The sequence below is a fragment of the Trichosurus vulpecula genome, chromosome 1, assembly GCF_011100635.1.
Source record: "Trichosurus vulpecula isolate mTriVul1 chromosome 1, mTriVul1.pri, whole genome shotgun sequence".
Taxonomy (NCBI): domain Eukaryota; kingdom Metazoa; phylum Chordata; class Mammalia; order Diprotodontia; family Phalangeridae; genus Trichosurus; species Trichosurus vulpecula.
The window spans coordinates 539,583,869-539,603,980 of NC_050573.1; the positions used below are offsets into that span (position 1 = coordinate 539,583,869).

The 20,112-nt window shown below is 38.6% G+C and overlaps 1 protein-coding gene across 1 annotated transcript in view; it reads left to right on the forward strand.

The window, feature by feature from the left end:
- Nucleotides 1-20,112, forward strand: part of BAIAP2L1 (BAR/IMD domain containing adaptor protein 2 like 1) — a 131,750-nt gene that overhangs the window by 101,978 nt on the left and 9,660 nt on the right. Inside the window, exons 11-12 of the mRNA XM_036741397.1 lie at nucleotides 2,375-2,452; nucleotides 3,233-3,413. Of these exons, the coding sequence (XP_036597292.1) occupies nucleotides 2,375-2,452; nucleotides 3,233-3,413 (259 nt within the window). The remainder of the gene's footprint in view (nucleotides 1-2,374; nucleotides 2,453-3,232; nucleotides 3,414-20,112) is intronic.

Below are 20,112 nucleotides of genomic sequence, written 5' to 3' on the forward strand. Positions count from 1 at the left end.
GCTAAAAAAAAAAAAAAGCGATGACTTTGGGACTGCTCTTTAAATTCTGAAGCTCTTTCTTTTTTCTTCATGAGAATGCCAGTCATACCAACAATTATTTCTCCTAATGTCATTGTGTCCTCTGGTGTAACAAAGACAGCATTTATAGCCAACAGTGGGAATTTAATAGCTTTGTTCATGAGAGTCATTATATCAGGGACCTGATCCTCCTAGGTGGTGGTAATCTTATCCCCATTTTACAAATGAGTAAACTCAGATTCAGGTTAGGAGTCAGTGTGGTGCAGTGGGAATTATGCTGGTTTGGGAGCCTGATGGTCCTGAATTCAAATCCCAGCTTTGTTATTTACTGCCTGTGTGACCTTGGGCAAATTACTTATCCTCTCCAGGCCAGACTTCATCTGTAAAATGAAGGAAGTTGAGTAGGTACAACTTATACTCCCAGCTCTTCTTATTCTAAGTCTTTCATGCTTCTTTCAGTATCTTGTTATGAAAAGAATGTATTTTTTGCCTTGTTCAGTATGCAAAGTACTTACCTGAACTTAATTGATATTCATAATACTTATTGAGTCCTACTGTGTTCAGGACATTGGCTGAGCACAACATTGATGAGAAAGAGACAGTGCCTTCCTTTGAAAAGTTTGCAATCTATTTTCGGAGTAAGATAAGTTTGTTATTGTTCAGTCATTTCAGTCGTATCTGACTCTTTGTTGATCCCATTTGGGATTTTCTTGGCAAAGATATTGGAGTGGTTTGCCCTTTCCTTCTCCAGCTCATTTTACAGATAGGGAACTGAGGCAAAGAGAGTTAAGTGACTTGCCCAGAGTCACACAGTTAATAAGTGTCTGAGGTCAGGTTTGAACTCAAGAAGATGGAGTCTTCCTGACTCCAGGATGGACACTCTATCCACTGCGCCAGGTAGCTGCCCTAAGGCAAGTTTACAATGATGGCAAATAATAATAGCTGGTATGGATTACCACTTTAAGGTTTTGACAAAGCATTTTATACATAGATACATGCATGTATACATACATACATAGATAAAATTGGATACTTAATTTTACCTTCTAAGTATAGTACAAGGCAAAATATGTTAAGTTCCAGAAAAAGTGACACAAGGTACTGTGAGGGTTAAAAAGAGAGAATTAGTACACTGTTGGGGAATCAGGGAGTTTTATGGAGGAGGTGGCACTTCAAATATGCCCTGAAGGATGGGCAGGTAGATTTTTTCACAGGGATACAGGAGGAAGACGTTGCAAACGAAGAAACCTCACAAGAAGAGGCATAAAGGTAGAAGAAGACAGTGTATATTAAATATAGTCAAGTTGTCCCAGAAAATAGATTAAGCCAGGGAAGCAGTTGTTATACCAGAAGCGAGTGAGACACGCCACAGAGTATAAGTTTTAAGTGGAGAATTTATTAGCCGGCGGCCATTGGGGTACGGCACCACAAATCAATGGCCATGTGTTGGGGTGACAGCTTGGCTTATATAGGATATGTGGGGGTACAGGGTGGGTGAACAGGAACAAAGGTCCTGGCTGATCAAAAGATTCAGTCAGGCTATGGTACTAGTGGGATAATCTCATTTACATTCCTTGGTGGAGTCATGGAGCCCCAGGGATATCTGCTAGAAAGGGTCTGCCAGGTTATCCTTCAGTGGGATGGTCCTATCTATTGACATTCGTTGGTGGAGTCATGGAGTCCCAGGGGGTTTGCTAAATGCCAAAGTATCTGAGTCCATTCTTTCTGGGGGTGCTTGTCAGTAGCTAGCGGTTTCTCAGGGGTTCCTAATTTTCCTTGTATTACACAGTGACAGATGAAGACTGAAAGAATAAATTAGGCCATACTGTGAAAGGCCTTGAATGCCAAATTGAGGAATTTGGATTTCATTAGATAAGCAGCCAAGTTTTTGAGTAGAGTGTGATCAAAGATATGTATCTATCTAACACATAGCTATCTACCATTTCAACCAGAGCTGCAGTACTGTGCTCATCTTTTGAGATAAAAGTTTTACTACAGCAGTGTTACACTTGGATTTAGGAAGAAGTGGTCAGATTCTATCTCAGCCTTGCCTCTCTCAAGCTCAGTTTTCCTCATCTGTAAAAGGAGACAATAATAACTGTAATACTTAATTCATAGGGATATTATAAGGACCAAGCAATATAATATATGTATGATGCTTTGCAAACCTTCAAACACTGCTTAAAAATCTGTTACTGTTGCACTTACGGGCCAAAGAGAAATGTTACCCATTATTTTTCACTTCAGACCTTCAAGTTTTTTTTTTACTAGTCAAGGCTTGTGGTAAATTATTTCATTATAGGTAAAATGAAATTCAAATGAAAATATAAGTTGGTTTTTTTATTCTTCACTCTAGGAGGGGCTGGTTTCCATTATCATATACAAAGTCACTAGAAGAAAATGAAGAAGAAACACTAAATGTGCCAACTCCCAGGTAATGATTTGAGTTGTGAATTGTATTTCTCTATGCAAAACGCACTCTTTGCCTGAAAGCTTTATTGTCCAATACTTCTCCAGGTATATTCATTATTCATTAACATACTAGAGACTCATTGCATGTTGAATAATAAAAAGCAGCTTCTAAGCTGTTATTACTATTCTGCATTTTTTACATAATTCTTCTCCTTACATCTTCCGCAACATGAAAATAGTATTTCAAGCCCAGATTCCCTAAATAGGAGAGGAAGTCAATAACAGATTGAAACATTAAGAGGTATGTGGTAGTGCATAATATCTATGAAAAATAAAAAATTCATCTTAATCATTGACCTCTTTCACATATTTCTTCAGTACCTAACATGTTCTGAAGATGCCCATAACAAAAGAGAAGGATAACAAGCATAATAGAAAGTGATAGAACTATTGTGCTTCAAAGGACAGTATACTGGTTTAAAAACAAACAAATTAAGGCAATTTGATACCAGCAGTACTAAATACAGCTGACATTTATTATTTGTCAGCTGCTTTAAAGTTCAGTGTATCTAGAAAGCCCCCAGATGTCATAAATTGTTCTCTCTTATTTGCAATCCTTTTTCAGGATTTCTCAAGTGTCTAGTTAAAAGTTCTCTCAATTTATAGCCCTTTCTCTTTTACTTTGCATATAAATTTAGTGCAGATTCTGATCACTAGATGTTAGAAGCTTTGTTGTATAGACTGTGAGACTTGATCTAATACATTTCTTCCTCCCTGCCCCCTTTCATTTTTTGGTTTGTAGCCCTGCACCTGTTAGAAGCATCAGTACAGTGAACTTAGCAGAGAAAAGTAATGTTGTCATCCCGCCTCCTGATTATCTAGAATGTTTGTCTGGAGTTGCTGCTGCAGACAGAAGAATAGATACTTCTTTGAAAAGTTCTACATTTAAGCCACCTGCACCCAAACCAGAAATCACATCTCCTGTGAGTAAAACTGACTGATACTCAACTGAACAGCAAAAACTTATTCTCTAAAGCAGAAATATTTCACCTCTTGATGCAATGAGGTCATTCCTTGTTGTGCAGTCATTTCAGTCATGTCTGACTCTTTGTGACCCCATTTGGGGTTCTCTTGGCAGAGATATTGGAGTGGTTTGTCATTTCCTTCTCCAGCTCATTTTACAGATGAGGAAACTGAGGCAGACAGAGTTAAGTGACTTACCCAGCATCACAAAGCTAGTAAGTGCCTAAGACAGGATTTGATCTCAGGTCTTCCTAACTCCAGCCCCAGCACTGTGCCATCTAGCTGACCTGAAGCCATTCCTCCCTAGACATCTATTCTATTGAAGAACTTTAGACAGTGTCTATACTGTGAGGAGTGTTTTCTCAGTGCCAGGTCTTTCTTTGTCATACAGCCCTTAGCTTAAATAATTCTTTTGTTCTTATGTTATCTTTCAATTGTTTACACACCATTATTCTCCTGCTTGCCAGATTTTTTTGATAAACACATCAACATATCATTCTCTTCTTCTCTGCTTGTTGTAAGCCACGCATGAACACTAATCCTTTGTCTAGTTACCTTTCTTTGGCTTTTCTTCATTTACCAATTTTATTTTTCTGTAGAGATACTTTATTTATTTGTACATCTTGTTAAAATTTAGGTTTACCTGTATCACTTATTGTTGTTTAGCCATTTTCAGTAATGTCTGACTCCCCATGACCCCATTTGGGGTTTTCTTGGCAAAGACGCTGGAGTGGTTCGCCATTTCCTTCTGCAGCTCATTTTACAGATGAGGTAGTTGAGGGAAGGAGGATTAAGTAGCTTGCCTGGGGTCACACAACCAGTACGTGTCCTGAGGCCAGATTTGAATTCAGGAAGATCTTGACTCTAGGCTAGGTGCTGTCTCAAGTGCCACCTAACTGCCTTTATTACTTACTTAGTGTGCATTGTTCTTCACGTTGGTCCTTTAAACCATCTTGATCATCCTTATTTGAGTAAAAAATTTCAAAAAGAATGAGGACTGTCTGTTGATTCCTTCCTGTCCCGGGGACATGGGAAATCTCTGTGCTGATTAGGCCTTTTGGGGGGTGGGGAGAGTAGATCTCTTCACAATTCTACTCCCCCCACTGCTTGCAGCCTTTTCTCTTTCTCTGAGGCTGATTCTGTTAATATATTAAATTGGGAAAGTGACTGGTGTGGTAGAAAGAGCAACAGATTCTCAGAGTCCTCACACCTAAATTGGAATCTCAGTCTCTTCCTTACTACTTGTACAAACTAGAGCCCGACCAAACCTCATTTTCTTCATCTCTAAAAATGATGAGGTTCTACTTAAATGATCCCTGGAAGCCTTCCCAGTTTGAAATCTTCTGATCCTAAATAGGTTGTCCTTCATTTAGAGTTAATGTTGAGGAGTGTTGACAAAACAAGCAGACTGCCTAAGCACTAAGCCGTATTGTAGTGTGTTTCCCCACAAGTTTAAGCTCTTGGATTCACATCGAGGAACGTATTTCTCTTACGAATGTTCCTTTAGATGAAGAGGCTATATTTTGGAATATTTATACCAACCCTATATAAAGCTAATGTCAAAAGCAACTCTCCATAGGAACCTAATGTAGTATTGAAAGCAGACCTTTAAAAAATAAAAAGAAAGTAGGACTTTCCCATTTAGCCAAGAGAATGCAATTATACACATGGCAGTTGACAAAATAAAAAGTTTTTGTTGGGGGGAAAAATTAAAGGTGTATTTGTTGTTTAGTCGTTTCCAGGCATGTCTGATGTTTCTTGACCCCATTTGGGGTTTTCTTGGCAGAGATACTGGAGTGGTTTGTCATTTCCTTCTCTAGCTCATTTTACAGATGAGGAAACCAAGGCAAACAGGGTTAAGTGTCTTGCCCAGGGTCGCAGAACTAGTAAGTATCTGAGACCGGATTTGAACTCAGGTCTTCTTGACTCTAGGCCTGATGCTGTATGGGCTTATACCAATTATTTTTACATACATTTATGTACATATGTATTTGGTTTTTAACAAATTGAAATTACTTTAGTCATACATTTATTCCATCAAGAATATAAATTGAAATTCAGGTTCTGTTGATATAAACAGAACTATCATTCCTCTGAACTGGGGAGGAAGGGAAAGGAAATTATTTTAGTTCTATTAAGTACCCAGGTGTCAAATTTGAGACTGGTCTCAACATATTTCCTGGGGCATAAAAATACTTTTTCAGATAATGAAAGAACCTCTGTAGTGCATTTTATAAAGTTATAGTCTTCCTAAAAGTTAGTGTGTTTTACAGTAAACTCAAGGTAGGGTTAGAAAAGGCGTATTCCTTTTGAAGAATAAATGGGCTAGCCAATCTAACGATGCCTTTTTTTTTTTTTTGAGGAAAGAAGGCAAGTCAGTTGGGGTTAAGTGACTTGCCCAAGATCCCACAGCTAGTAAATGTGTCAAGTGTCTGAGGCCGTATTTGAGCTCAGGTTCTCCTGACTCCAAAGCCAGTGCTCTACTCACTGTGCCACCTAGCTGCCCCCACCTTTTAAAATGGAAAAAAAAAACTCAACAAGAAGGTAAACATTCATTCAATGAGCGTTTATTAAGCACCTGTTGTAAACACTGGGGATACAAAAAAAAAAAAAAAACAAACACAGTCCCGGCCTTCAAGGATTGTAGATTTAGAGTTGGACCAAACCTTAGAGGTCTTCTTAGTGCAGAACTCTCCTTTCACAGGGAGGAACTGCAGAAGTAAAATAAAGTCATGTCCCACAGCCACACAGCCAGTAAGTGCTAGAGACACTGTGTGAACCTAGTTTTTTCCTGACTTTCCACCTAACTCTTGAACGACTCTACCACACAACCTCTCATGAATCCTAGAACAAGACGGTTTCAAATATAAACTGTCTACAAATACAAAACACAGTGAGTTTGATCGATTGAAAAATACATAATAATAGCCAGCATTTGTATAAGGCTTTGAAGGTTACCAGGCAGTTTGTGTGTATTATCTCATTCCTCCACACAACAGCCCAGTGAGGTAGATGTTATTATTCTGTTTTACAGGTGAGGAAACTGAAGCTGACAGAGAGAGGTTAGGTGACTTGCCCAGGGACGCAGAGCTAATAAATATCTGGTGCAGGATTTGAAAACAGGTCTTCTTGACTCTAAGCCAAGCATTCTGTGTTGCACCACCTCACTATATATACATATACATACATATGCACACATAGGGTATTCCCAAAGTCTGGACACATAGGCAAAAATGCACATTTTTAAAGAAATAAAATGAATGAAATTTTCAACAACATTTTATTTAATTGGAATATTAACAAATAACATCTTCAATATGACTTCCATCGTTTGCGATGCAAAGGTGGATGCACTTTGCAAGACTCATGTGAACTCAATGCAATAACTCCACATTGGTGTCCATTTTAGCACATTTCACTCTTTATGCGTTCAATCAAGTGTGTTGCTTCTGTGATTTTCATTCAGTACACATTTTCCTTTAGCACACCCCAGAAAAAGAAGTCAAGGGGCCTAAGGTCTTTTAATATTCCAATTAAATAAATGAAATGTTGTTGAAAATTTTTGCCTATGTGTCCAGACTTTAGGGACACCCTGAATAGTCACATACATACATAGATTTGTATATATCAGTGATTGTAAATTCATTATTTGGTATCTGAGATCTAAATTTGCATCTTAATTTCTGAGCGTACATGTAAATAAGAGGATGTCACGAAAGGTGCTGAGATTACATAACAAGTAAACTGAGACCTGTAAAAAATATATCTCCTTTTTTCCCCTCTACTTCCTTGTGTCTAAGTATTTTGAATGGAGAAGTGCTAACAAGGAAAAGAAGTGTGTACGTTATTGCAAGGTTAACCAAGAAGGGTGTGGAGGTGAAAGGGAAGGGAAGGGAAAAGTTAAGGTGTGCCTTCTTCTCCCTTTTGCCCCCTAATCACGAGCTCTCGGCTTTGCTTTTGTCTCCCTACTTGAACTCCCTTAGTGAGCTCATCCCTTCTCTCATGGCTTCAGCTATCATCTTTGAGGAGATGAATCCCAAACTTACTTTTCTAGTCCTGATACTTCATTGGGATTTCAAGCTGTTACTTGAGTTCCAGTCCAGCCTCAGACACTTACTAGCTGTGCGACCCTGGGCAAAGTCCTAATCCCTTTCTGTTTCAGTTTCCTCATCTGTGAAAGAAAGATAATGTACCTACTTTACAGGGTTGTTGTGAGATAATATTTGCCAAGTGCTTAGCACAGTTCCTGGCACATAATAAATAGGTACTGTATAAATATTAACTATTATTATTGTTGTTGCTATTAATGGAAATTTGGCTTAATGTCTGGCCAGTGTGCTTATATGGATTCCCAAGCCCAGAGTCAACCTTGACTCTTCCCTCCCCCTCAGGTGAGGCCGTCTATCTAATGAGTTGTTAAATCTGATTCATTCTACCTTCACGACAGCAGTTACACTTATTTCTTTCTCTCCATGCACGTAGCAGCCACCTGAGTTGAGGCCCTTATCACCTTTCACCTGTAATTGATGTGCAACACTTTCTTTGTTAGAATCCCAGTTTCCAGTATCTCCTTCTCCAATCCATCCTTCACAAAACCAAACAAAATAATCTTCCTCAAGCGAAAGCCTGACCTTGTCACTTCTCTCTTCAAGAATTTTCAATGGCTCCCTCTTTCCTCTAGAATGAAATACAAACTCCTAGGTTTGACCTTTAAAACTTTTCACACTTTAGCTTTAACCTACATTTCCAGATTTATTTCACATTGCTCCCCCATGGGCATGATGTATTCCCGCCAAACTGGCCTGTTTATTGTTCCTTGAACCCAGCACTCCATCCCCTACCATCTTCATCTCTTCCTCTTCAGGTCCCTCAATTCCTTTAAGGCCCAACATGTATCTCCTCTTCTGTCAGACATTTCCTAGTGTTACAATTCTTCCTCTCCTTGTATTATCTTGTATTTATATCCGTTTGTTCACTTATATCCCCCAAGAGAAAGTGTTACTATTCTTCCTCTCCTCAAATTATCTTGTATTTCCATCTTTGTTCATTTATATCCCCCAATAGAAAGTGTTCTCCTTGAGAACCGGGCCCCACTTCATGTTCATCCTCACCTTTGGCACTGCTCCTTGTGAATAGTAGGTTGTTTGGTAGATGTTTACCAGATTATGTTGAATGTTAGAAGAATTGGTTTTATGTTACTTTTTTGCTGTCTTCGTATTAACTTTAGTATTGCCTTCGATCACTTGTTTTTCAAAACATTTCTTGATATTTGAGGATAAAGGCAAACTCTCTTTTTATCATGATACCACTGAAAAGGACTATCCCACCTGAAATTTATATAGTACATCCATCATTTGGAAAAAATTTCAGTAGCATCTTTGAGAGGCTTAAATTTTGAATGTATGATTGATGTGCTATTTCTGTGCCTGTGTGAATCAAAATAAATGCCAAGATTACGCAACACAGTTAATAAGTTGCATAAAGTCAAAATACTGTCTATTATAGAGACACTAGTTCATCTTAATTTCTTTTTATATTTTAATGAAATTCATTTACCTCTTCTAGTGACAGGCAGAAAATGTGCTGTTTTTGTACATATTCATAAATGGGAAAATTTGTTTTTCTCATCTAGAAGTTAATGGAGAGGAGGAAAATACTTCATGTTCCAAGTAACTATCAGCTGAGTTTTAGGGTTTGAGAGGGAAAGCATGGGGTCCTTCAGGCTAGAGACATAACTTGGAAACAGAGACAGGACAAGGCATTTGTGTGTCCTTAGCAAGCCTTGAAAATTGGGCCTTCGCTGTACCATAAGGAAGTACAAGGCAGAATGGCCTCGTGGATAAAACATTGGACCTGAAAGTCAGAAAGACCTAGGACCAAATCTCACCTCAGTTAATTTATTAACTGTGTTGATCCCAAACAAGTCACTTAAATCTTTGAGCCTCAATTTTTTCATCTGTAAATTAGGAGTAGAGTTATTCTGAACCTCAAACAAGAGAAAGTATATAAAGCCCTTAGCAAAGCTTAAAGCTATCTATAAATGTGAGCCATCGTTTTTTCACAAATGATATATGTAGCATAGAAAGCAGAATTTGGGGCATTTAAAACATACAGTTTTCAAAACCTAGCATTAAAGAGTGAGCTTCATTGTGCTCCTTCGCATGCTTTTGCTTGCTTTAGAGTTGCCCATGGCCAGTCAATCCCTTTTCTGCCCAAAAGGACCAAGTTCTCCAAGATTACATGGTGTCTGAATACTAATAACTGCTCCTTAAGGGCCACTTACTGTGTAGCCTTGCCTCTTTTTTTTATTCTGTTGTTCTCCATCTGCAGAAGGATGAAAATAACTAATCTGTCCCCAGGATAGGGAGAGCAATAGTTGTGTTTAAAAATTGAAAACAGTCATATAAAACTAAAAAATGCTTTGCCATTATGGTTATAAAAATTACTTGGAGCTAACTTTCATCACTAATGCCGAAAGTGATTTGTGCATTTGATGTAAAGTTTTAGATCTTTCCTGTCCTGAAAACAAAAACATCCATTGGAAAAAAATTTTGTGGAATGCAACCAAGTATGAATCAGTTATACATTTGTTACTTATTCATTTATTAAATTCATGCTCAAGAGGTAAATCTTAATACAGCATTTCACTGCTCTCCAGTCAAATGAGATATTCTAAGGATATAGCTGTCAACAAGAAATAGGTCATCAGCAGTGAGGACAGAAAGAAAACAAGTTACTCCAAAGGAAATAACTCTAACAGGTGAAACTGCTCCTATTTATAATAACGAGCCTCTGGCAAAGACAGTAGGAGGCACATGATCTAACTATCTTTGTCTCTGGAAGTCTGGGGAAGAATTGGATGTGCTTAAAAAAATGAAAGCAGGGAAAGTACAGATCATACAAAGTAGAACAATGAGCCATTCAAATGTTGGATCCAGAATTTAACGGTCAAGGAACACATTATAGCTAAAGACAGAACATAAATTATGTGGAAAACAGTCTTCCAAAGCCAATAGAGTGGGAGAGAGGAAATGTTCAACTTTGTGGAGTTGGGGAGGAGAGAAATGCCAAAATTAAAAAAAAAAAAGCAAGTTCTTATAACATTTATTTACCCAGAAGATGATTATCTTGCCCTTCCTAAGCCATAAACTATTGATCAGCTGAGGATGTTGGAAAGATAGATAGGTCAGAATTCAGCACTAGAGCATACGGTTTATGGTTCTCTAGAAAACTTTCAAAGCCTTGTGTCCTCCAAAAATCCAACAAATGTACTTCTCCTTGCACACACAGGCAACGATCCAAATTGTTAAATTCAGAGAAAATGCTACAACATGGAAGGAATCACAAAAACAAATCCTCAATGAATTACAAGTCTCTACTACCAATTTAGAGCTAGAAGGGGGCTTAGAGGGCACTTAGTCCAACCCCCTCATGTTATAGTTGAGGAAACTGAGGCCCAGAAGGATTAAGAGACCTACCCAAGGTCACACAGTTAAGAAGTGGTGGAGCCAGTGGCTTCCAACTCCAAATCTAGCATTCTTTCCACTGCACCTGTTAGAATGTTTGTTCTTGAACCTGCTCACCTGGAAAATATTGTCACCTGCCCTAAGGGTAGTTGTACTGCCAAGGCTAAAATCTCACTTAATCTCAAGAGTTCTTAGAAGAAATTCTCTCTCTCTCTTTTTTAGTTAGGTATAAGGAATGAAAACCAGGGACATCAGAATCAATCAAGGAAGTAGAACAGAAGTGAGGAAATAGGCAGGTAACTGGTTTTCCCCTAGTAATTGCAAGTGAAAAAAGTTTGTTCATAAGATCATACTTTAGAACAGCAAGAGACCCTAGGAACCCTCTAGTCTGACTACCTTGTTTTACAGATAAGGAAACTGAACCCAGGGAAGTTTAAGTGACTTGTCTGATGTCATCAGAGGTAGGCATTGAACTCACATCCTCTGCCTCTCTAGTCGGTGCTCTTTATAAGAGTCCTACACAGCCATCTCAGTACCCTTTGTTGTATTTTATTCCTTAAAAAATTATCCTGACATCACTCCTACAGAAGGTCAATATTTCAAAGGACATGTTTGCTTTGACTGTGAAAGACTTGGCATTTTTGGTTTGGTTTTTTTTGTTTTTTTTTTTTTTAAGTATCAGTTGGTGCCATGCACACAGCCAGCACGTGTCTGTTAGTCGATGTTCACAACTTAGTGCCATGAAAAAAAATATTTGTTTGAGTCACCTAGTTTGTATAGCCCCAGCAAATACTGCCTCAAAATAGCACTTTTATGAAGTACAAAGGCAAGCATAAGACTTTTAAAAAATTATTATGTTTTTTGTATCACCTACATGTCCTAATCTCTTCCTCCCCTTCCCAGAGAGCCATCCCTACCGTTTAAAGTAAAAAGAGAGTGTGGAGGGAATTGTTCAAGAAAACTAAAAAACATATCATCCAAGTCCAGTGTTATATGCAGGGATCCATACCCGTGGTCCCCACCTCTGCAAACGTGGAGAAGGGGAAGTGCTTTCTCATATCTATTCTTTGGGGTCATGGCTTTCCATTGCAGCTGCTTTGTTTATGTTCTCTTTTCCAGTCACATTGTTGTAGTTATTGTGTATGTTGCCTGGTTCTGCTTCTTTCATTTTGCATCAATTCATATAATTGTTCCCATGCTTCACCATATTCTTCGTATTTATCATTCCTTATAGCTTAGTAATACTCCATTGCATTCATGTACCAAAGTATGTACCATATTTCTTTTCAGCATTCTCCACTCAGTTACAGGCACCTATTTTGTTCTTTGGTACTACAAAAAGCACTGCTAGAAATACTTTGGTACAGAGGATGTTTCTTTTATCATTGAGTGCCTTGGGGTACAAGACATAAGACTTTTTATACATACTAGTAACTTCAGAATAGAAAGGGCACCCCCCCCAAAAAAAAATAAACGAAAATAAAACTGCCCTCCAAAAAAAATAAATAAAATTTTAAAAAATTTTTAGAAAACCCTCCAGGAAAAAAAAATAGAAAGGGCAAGTGACTGGCATAAAGCACAAAAATGGTTTCCAGGGACTGACTACACAGATGTGGGCAAATCACCAAGTCTTCTTGTAGGCTTGCCTGAGAGACTTAGATATAATGATACCCTTCTGATGGGGATTTTGTGAGATGTGCGTGAAATACTTTGAGACTGCCCAGATGAAAGACGCTCCATAAATGCAAACTGTTATTATTATTTATTGGTTTAAGGAGGTCTGGTGACATAGCCTGGGATAGGTTATGGAAGAAAGGAAGGAAACAAGCATTTATTAAGTGCTTACTAGGTACCAGGGGCTAAATGCTGAGAATACAAATGCAAGGCGGGGAAAAGGCAGTATTTACCCTTCAGGAGATTACATTCTAATAAGGAAAGATAGCAAGCAAAAGGAAGCTGAAAGGGGTGAGGGAATGGGGGGAGAGAGGTGAAGCTACCAGGTGTGATATATGCTTTGTTAAGGGAATAGCCATACTGATGATATCATATCCATTGTACTCTGCCCTCATCAGACCTCATCTGGAGTATTGTGTTCAGTTTTTGGTGCCACAGTTTAAGAAGGATATTGACCATCTGGAGAATGCCCAGAGGAGGGTAACCAGCGTTGTAAATGGCCTTAAGCCCATGTATTATGGGGTTTGGTTGGAGAAACTGGAGGTGCTTGGCCAAAAAAAAAAAAGAATACTTGGGAGCTGCAGAGAGAAGGTGATAGCTCTCTTCAAGTATTTGAAGGGCTATCCTAGGGAAGAGGGATTGTTCAGTTCGGGCTTCAGAGGGCCAAATGAGGAGCAGTAGGTGGAATCAGATCTGTCCTCAAGTGGAACGGGCAGCTTCCACCTCCTTGGAAGTCTCCGAGCAGAGAGGCTGGGTAAGTATTTATAGTGGGGATTCTTTTCACGTATATGTTGGGCTAGATGAAGAATGGAACAAACATTAAATGCCTTGCTATATGCCAGGTACTGCGCTCAGCACATTTGATCCTCACGACCCTGTGAGGTGGGTGCTATTAGTATTAGCATTTCACACTTCAGAAAACCAAGGCAGAAGTTAAATGATGACTAGTAAGTGTTGGGGCCTGGATTTGAATTCGGGTCTTCGTGATTTCAGGCTGTCCACTATGCCCCCTCGCTACCTTTAAAGATGGCCGCTGAAGCTCCTTGCAGCTCTCAAGATCTGCAAAGAATGTAAGAGAATGATGGATAGGAGAGATTACAATATAGTACCTGATATGGGAAATAAGATTTTCCAGATGACTGAAGTCTCTCCTTTTAAACACAAACTTTTTTTTTTAATTTTTAAGCCATTTTGTATACAAAATAATTATTTAAATGTGCTAATAATTATATACTTCCCTGCTTTCTTGAACAGAAGATTCTGAGTATAATTTAACCACATATGGATGACAAAGGGACATCATAAGTATCATTTGTTTACTGTGCTGTAACAGTGTTTTGGGGATGGTTTTTTTTTTGTTTTGTTTTTTTGCAAAGTAATGGGGGTTAAAGTGACTTGCCTAAGGTCACACAGCTAGTGTCTGAGGTAGGATTTGAACTCAGGTCCTCCTGACTCTAGGGCTGGTGCTCTATCCACTGTGCCACCTAGCTGCCCCTGTAATAATGTTTTTGACATAAGAGGCTGTCACGGTATATTTGTCTCTGTACTAGATAAGTGGCCCCACCCTGCTGTGTTTATAAATTTACAAGGTTTTAGTCAAAGGCCACTGTCTGTCTTTATTTCTCCCTGCCATCAAGTATTTCTTAACACATGCCCCACCTCTTCTAACTTGTTACTTTTATAAACCATGGACTGAGTAAATTGGCTCCAGGTGAGGGCCCGAAGCACTCTGGATCTCACACAATTTCTTTTTGGCTACTTGGAGGCCTTTTTCCCCTCCTACCTTTCAGCTGTGTTCTAGATAAATGATGTTTTCGATGAGGTTAGTGGATTTACTGAGCTCTGGAGTTCTGAGCTGTTGACAGAATAACCTTAATCAGGTGTTTGCAGTAAGCCCAGCAGCGTCATGATTAGCCCCTTGGGGTAAGTGGGGAGCCACCAAGCTGCCTAACAAGAAGCAAACCAGATCATGTCAGAAAAATGGAGGTAGTTAAAAAAAAGCATCAGTGTCTATCAGCATTTGGGATCAGGCCCATGAATGTCCCTTGCACTTTCAGCCTAGGCAAGAGCTTTCTTTAAATTTAAGGTAAATATGTGGGGATAGAAATATTGCCTAAGATATTTTTTAAAGTTGAATGGCTTCCAAAAAGAAATGAATTTGGTTTCTCGTAAGGAGCAGAGCAAACAGAAATAAAATGCATTATTTATTTGAAGGACTGGGTATGATGTAAAATTTGCCATGACCTGAACCACATACCTTCTTGAAATCTCTTTGCTCTTTAAAAGTTTGATTTGGCCTGGAGTATGCTTTTTCAAACCTCAGGGTACAATAGCAAACTTCCTACTGATCTGAGGGACTGAAATGAAGGAAGCTTCTTAAGTTAAGGAGTTTAACTATAAGGGGACTCATATAGAAAGTATGATCTATTTGTGAGCCTTCAGTCTTCCTTCGTTTGGTTTATTGGTTATCTCAACTTTAATCAGTTAAGTGAGTGAAGTACTTTTCCTCTGTCCTCCCTGCTTTTGGAGGGATGAATTAAAAAATACAGAAACCCCTGAAGGTAATAACAGCTGAAGTGAGTGCTAGACTTATTAGGAAGACCTAGTTTCAAAAGCCACTTGCAACAATCGAGGGAGAGTTCCCCCAACAGGAAATTCCCACACTGACTATATCCCAGGTCTTTATGTCTTAATTCCTCATCCTTATGTCTTATATTCATCCCCTCTTTCACCACCACCCAGTCAGGTCCTCATTAATTTCAGGTGGCTCCCTGCTGCCTACCAAACAAAATATAATCTTCTTAGTATTATCCTTCTAGGGTCAGGGGTGGGGAGCCTGGGGCCTCAAGGCCACATGTGGCTTTCTAGGTCCTTGGGTGCAGCCTTTTGACTGAGTCCAAATCTTACTGAACAAATCCTTTTATTAAGGATATCTGTTCTGTGAAGTTTGGGACTTTACTTGAGGACACACAAGGACGGAACTTGAGGACCTAGAGGGCCACATGCGGCCTCGAGGCCACAGGTTCCCGACCCCTGCATCTAGGAACTTCTGAGGTTGGCTCCAATCCACACTCTACAGCTGTGTCTCACACTACATACTTTAGACTGTAGCCAAAGTAAAATAGTCCTGAGCTATACAGTAGAAATGTACTGAGCTTCCTCCACCTTTGAACTTTTGCCCACATTTCATCTGGTAAAATTTTGCCAGTTAGTCAAAGCCCAGCTAAACCTGTGCCCTCGTGCCTTCTCTGACCTCCACCACTAAAAGTGATATCAGTAATTTCCCTCCTGAACTTGTCCCTTTCATTTGTATTCATTTCAGCAAACATTTAACTACATACTTTGATCAAAGTGCTAAGGATACAAAGACAAAAAAGAAATGGCCCATGTAGTCAAGATGCAACATGTAACCAGCATAATAATTGCTAACATTTATGTAGTACTTTAAAGATCATTAAAATGCTTTCCATGGGTTCTCATTTAATCCTCCCAACAATGCTGTGAGTGAGTACATGCTCGATAGTATTTCCCTTTTATAGATGAGGAAATTGGGGCTCAGAAGGCTTTAGATGTCTAAGGTCTCACAGCTATTAAGTGTCAAAGGTGGGGTGTACATAGAATAGCTAAGTATAAGATAATTTGAGGAGGAATACACAGAGAATTAACAAATAGGAGAATCAGGAAAGGCTGAAGAATGGTTGTCCTTACTGCTGGAGCCTTCTCTCTGAAGTTACCTCCAATTCAGCCTGCATATATGTCTTCTTTGTACATAATTTTTTTTTTTGTACATAATTTTTGGCCCACGTTGTCTCGCTTGTTAGATTGTGAGCTTCTTGAGGGCAAGGACCATTTTTACCTTTCTTTGTCTTTCTAGCCCTTAGCACATTGCTTGGTGCATTATTACGTACACTTAGTAAATGCTTGTTGACATCTAAGACACTGAGGTGAAAAGGGAGGTATGTATCAGAAATATGAAATATCTGGACTATATAAAATTATAGCTAAGTTGTGAAGAGCTTTAAATATTAGCTTCTGTTTTTATGAGAAGTCTGTATTTTATCAGAGATAATAGGGAGCCACTACAGATTTTTAAGTAGGAGAATGATGGGTGCCTTAGGAATTAAATCTGTACACTTTTTTAGTATTCATTTATGCTTTTGCACAAGAATTACAAATAGGGGAATAACAACAGGGTAAATATATTCCTTTGGACGACGATTTTGGCAGGTATGTGAAAGATGGATTGGAGAGGGAAGAACTTAGCCACCAAGACACCAAATATGAAGCTGTTACAACAGTCTGAGTGTGAGATCAGAACCTAAACCATGGGAGTGGCTGTCTTAGAGGAAAAGAGACAAAAGTATGCAATAAATTTTTGAATGAATAAACAGATGCACTGGATCTTTGGTTAAAACGTTGCCCAGCTAACTGTCTCTGGATTACTGTATTCCAAAATATGTAACCAGATTTGGTAAAAAGGAATAATCCAAGTCCCTGGTTGTGGAATTGCCCTGTGATACCATCTCCAGTCCCTGCCCCAGTTTTGGGTAAGACACTGTTAAAATATCTGGGTACAGTGTCTTAAGGCTAGTGACCTCAGAGTTTTCATGTTACCTCTGCTATGCTTATACTATACTATGCTTATTATGGAAGGATTAACATTTGGATTCATTTAAACTTGCTTTCATTTTACTGGTTTCAAAATGAAAAAAGAGAAGGGAAACTAAAGGAAATTTCTAAACTGAGTCCTGCCAGAGTAACCTGCTATTCCAAAGTCTAAGGAAGTGATTATTTCACTTTGGTTAATTGTGCCATATAAAGTCATAGGAAGCTCCAACTTAAGTGATTTACGTGGTGTTAGAGCCACTTTCTGGTCACTTGAGAGTATAAACTGTCTGTAGCTATAGTCTGAGAGTACTGTGTGACAGTACAACACTGCCATCTTTTGGACAGTTATCTAAATAGCGTGAAGAATCCTGAGTAAGTATTTGATTAGGAAAAAGCAAAAAAAAAATTGGGGGGGACCAAAAAAATGTAATATATATTTATATATTGTGCATACATAAAATGCAGAAATTTGTTTTGCTTGACTATACATTTTGTGATGGGCTTTGATAGTCTAGCTTTCTTGGGTGGTAGAGGGAGAGAATTTGGATCTGAAAATAAAATAGTTTTTTAAAAAATATATGTGTGTGCGTTAGCATAGACACATAATTAGAATAAAAAAGACTTCATAGATCATCAAAGCCAATCCCCTCATTTCATTTAGTACCCTTTTTTTTTTCAATTGATGTCTCTCTTGGGTTTGTTTGTTTGTTTTTTAATATTACTGCAGGGCTATAACTAGGAATTTTATACCTGCTCTAACTGACATAAAAAGAACCTTTAGTTGGAAGTGCAATGTAATGGGAAGATGTGGCACCCCAACATCACTCTATGGAGGAAAACAGAGATACCGGGACACCACTAAGGCTACGGCTGGAGAAGCCACCCTCACACGTACACTTTAAGAAGAAGATATTTGGTAGCTTTCCATTTAAGACAACTTTAGTTTGGCACTTAGTTATCAAGAACAAATTATGAAGAACCTTAAGTATTCATTTCTATTTTTATGAGAAGGCTCTATTTTATCGTAAAGACAATAGGGAGCTACTAAAGATTTTTAAGTCAGAATGATTTGTGCCTTAGGAATTTAATCTGTATACTTTTTTGGTATTCATATTGCATTTTTCCATGTAAGAATTTGGGATAGGGAAATACCAATAAGGCAAATTTATACCTTGGGATGATTATTTTGGCAGTGTGTAAGGGATGGATGGGAGGAGAAAAGACTAGCCACCAAGATACCAAATAGCATGCTATTAAAATAATCCAGCCGGCTGTCTCTTCACAGGAATTTGGCCTCTAAGGAACTTGAGTACAAGCTAAACTTGTACTCCCCATCACCAAATAATTTTTTTTTAAACCTTCATGTTTGAGCCAGAAGGCATCTGGTATCTTACTGATCATCTAATCGTGCCCCTTGGTTTGGTGGGGAGGAGTGAGTGTGTGTGTGTGTGTGTGTGTGTGTGTGTGTGTGTGTGTGTGTGTGTGTAAGAGAGAGAGAACTTGAGTTGGAAGGGACTTCCACAGCTATTTAGTCCAACCCATTCTCAAAAAGAATCTCCACTATAACCTGGCCAGCAAGTAATAATTCAACCTCTAGGCTGTCAAGAACTTTAGAGATCCTGATTTGGCTATCCCTCCAGATGAGGAAATACCCTCTAAAGTACAGAGAGGTTAAAAGTGACCTGCAAAAAAGTAATTTTACATGACCTTTATTGTCAATTTGACATTTTAAAATTATCTATTGTCAAAATTATCTTTATTATCATTAACTGGATTATCACACAATCAGTACGTGTCAGAAGCAGAACTTGAACCCAGGTCTTCCAGGCTCTAAGGCCAACTTTCTATCCACTCTATATCACTGCCTCTATTTGTATCCAGGTCATTAACAAAAATATTAAACATCACAAGATCAAGCATAGTTCCCTAGAATACTCCACTGTTGACATTGAGCCATTAATGACTACTCTTAAGTCCAGCTATCCAATCCATTCTGCATCCATCTAATTGTACTATCATCTAGTCCACATCTCTCAATTTACTCCACAAGAATATGGGATACTTTATTAAAAGGCTTGCTAAAATCTAGGTCAATTGTATCCATGGCATTTCCTTCATCAGCAGATTCAGTAATCCCACCAAAAAAGAAAATGAGGTTATCCTGGCATGATCTGTTCTTGATGAAAGCCATGCTAGGTCTCTGTAATCACTGCTTCTTTTCTAGGTATTCACCATCTTTTTAATGATCTGTTCTAAAAAATTTTCCAGGGACCCAAATCAAGCTCCCTGGCCTCGACTTTGCCAACTGTTCTCTTCCCTTTCTTGAAAAGCAGGACATTTGTTCTTCCCAATCTTGTGGTACCTCTCCCATGTTCCATAATCTTTCATATGTGAACAGCAGTGGCTCAGCAATCCTATCTGCCATTTGGTTCCAGAAGATATAGTAACCTGAATTCATTAAGAGCAAGGAGGAAGTGCTTTCTTACAATCTCTTTACTTAACTTAGGTATCAATACCCATTAGTCATTTCTGTTCTGTCATTCTCAGTGCAAAGGTCATTCTTGAGAGAAAAAGCAAAATAAGAAGTTAGACTTTCTCTTTGTGGTCAGTTATCATTTTCCCATCCCTATGGAGTTCCTGTCTTTTGTTTCATCCTCTTTCTTCTGCCAATATAACATTTTTTTTTTTTTTAGTTTTCAACATTCACTTCCACAAGATTTTGAGTTACAAGTTTTCTCCCTATCTCTCCCTTCCCCCCCATCTCAAGACAGCGTGCATTCTGATTACCCCTTCCTCCAGTCTGCCTTCCCTTCTATCAACCCACCCCCCACTTTCTCTAATCCCCTTTCCCTTCTATTTTACTATAAGCCAAGATAGATTTCTATACCCCATTGCCTGTGTATCTTATTTC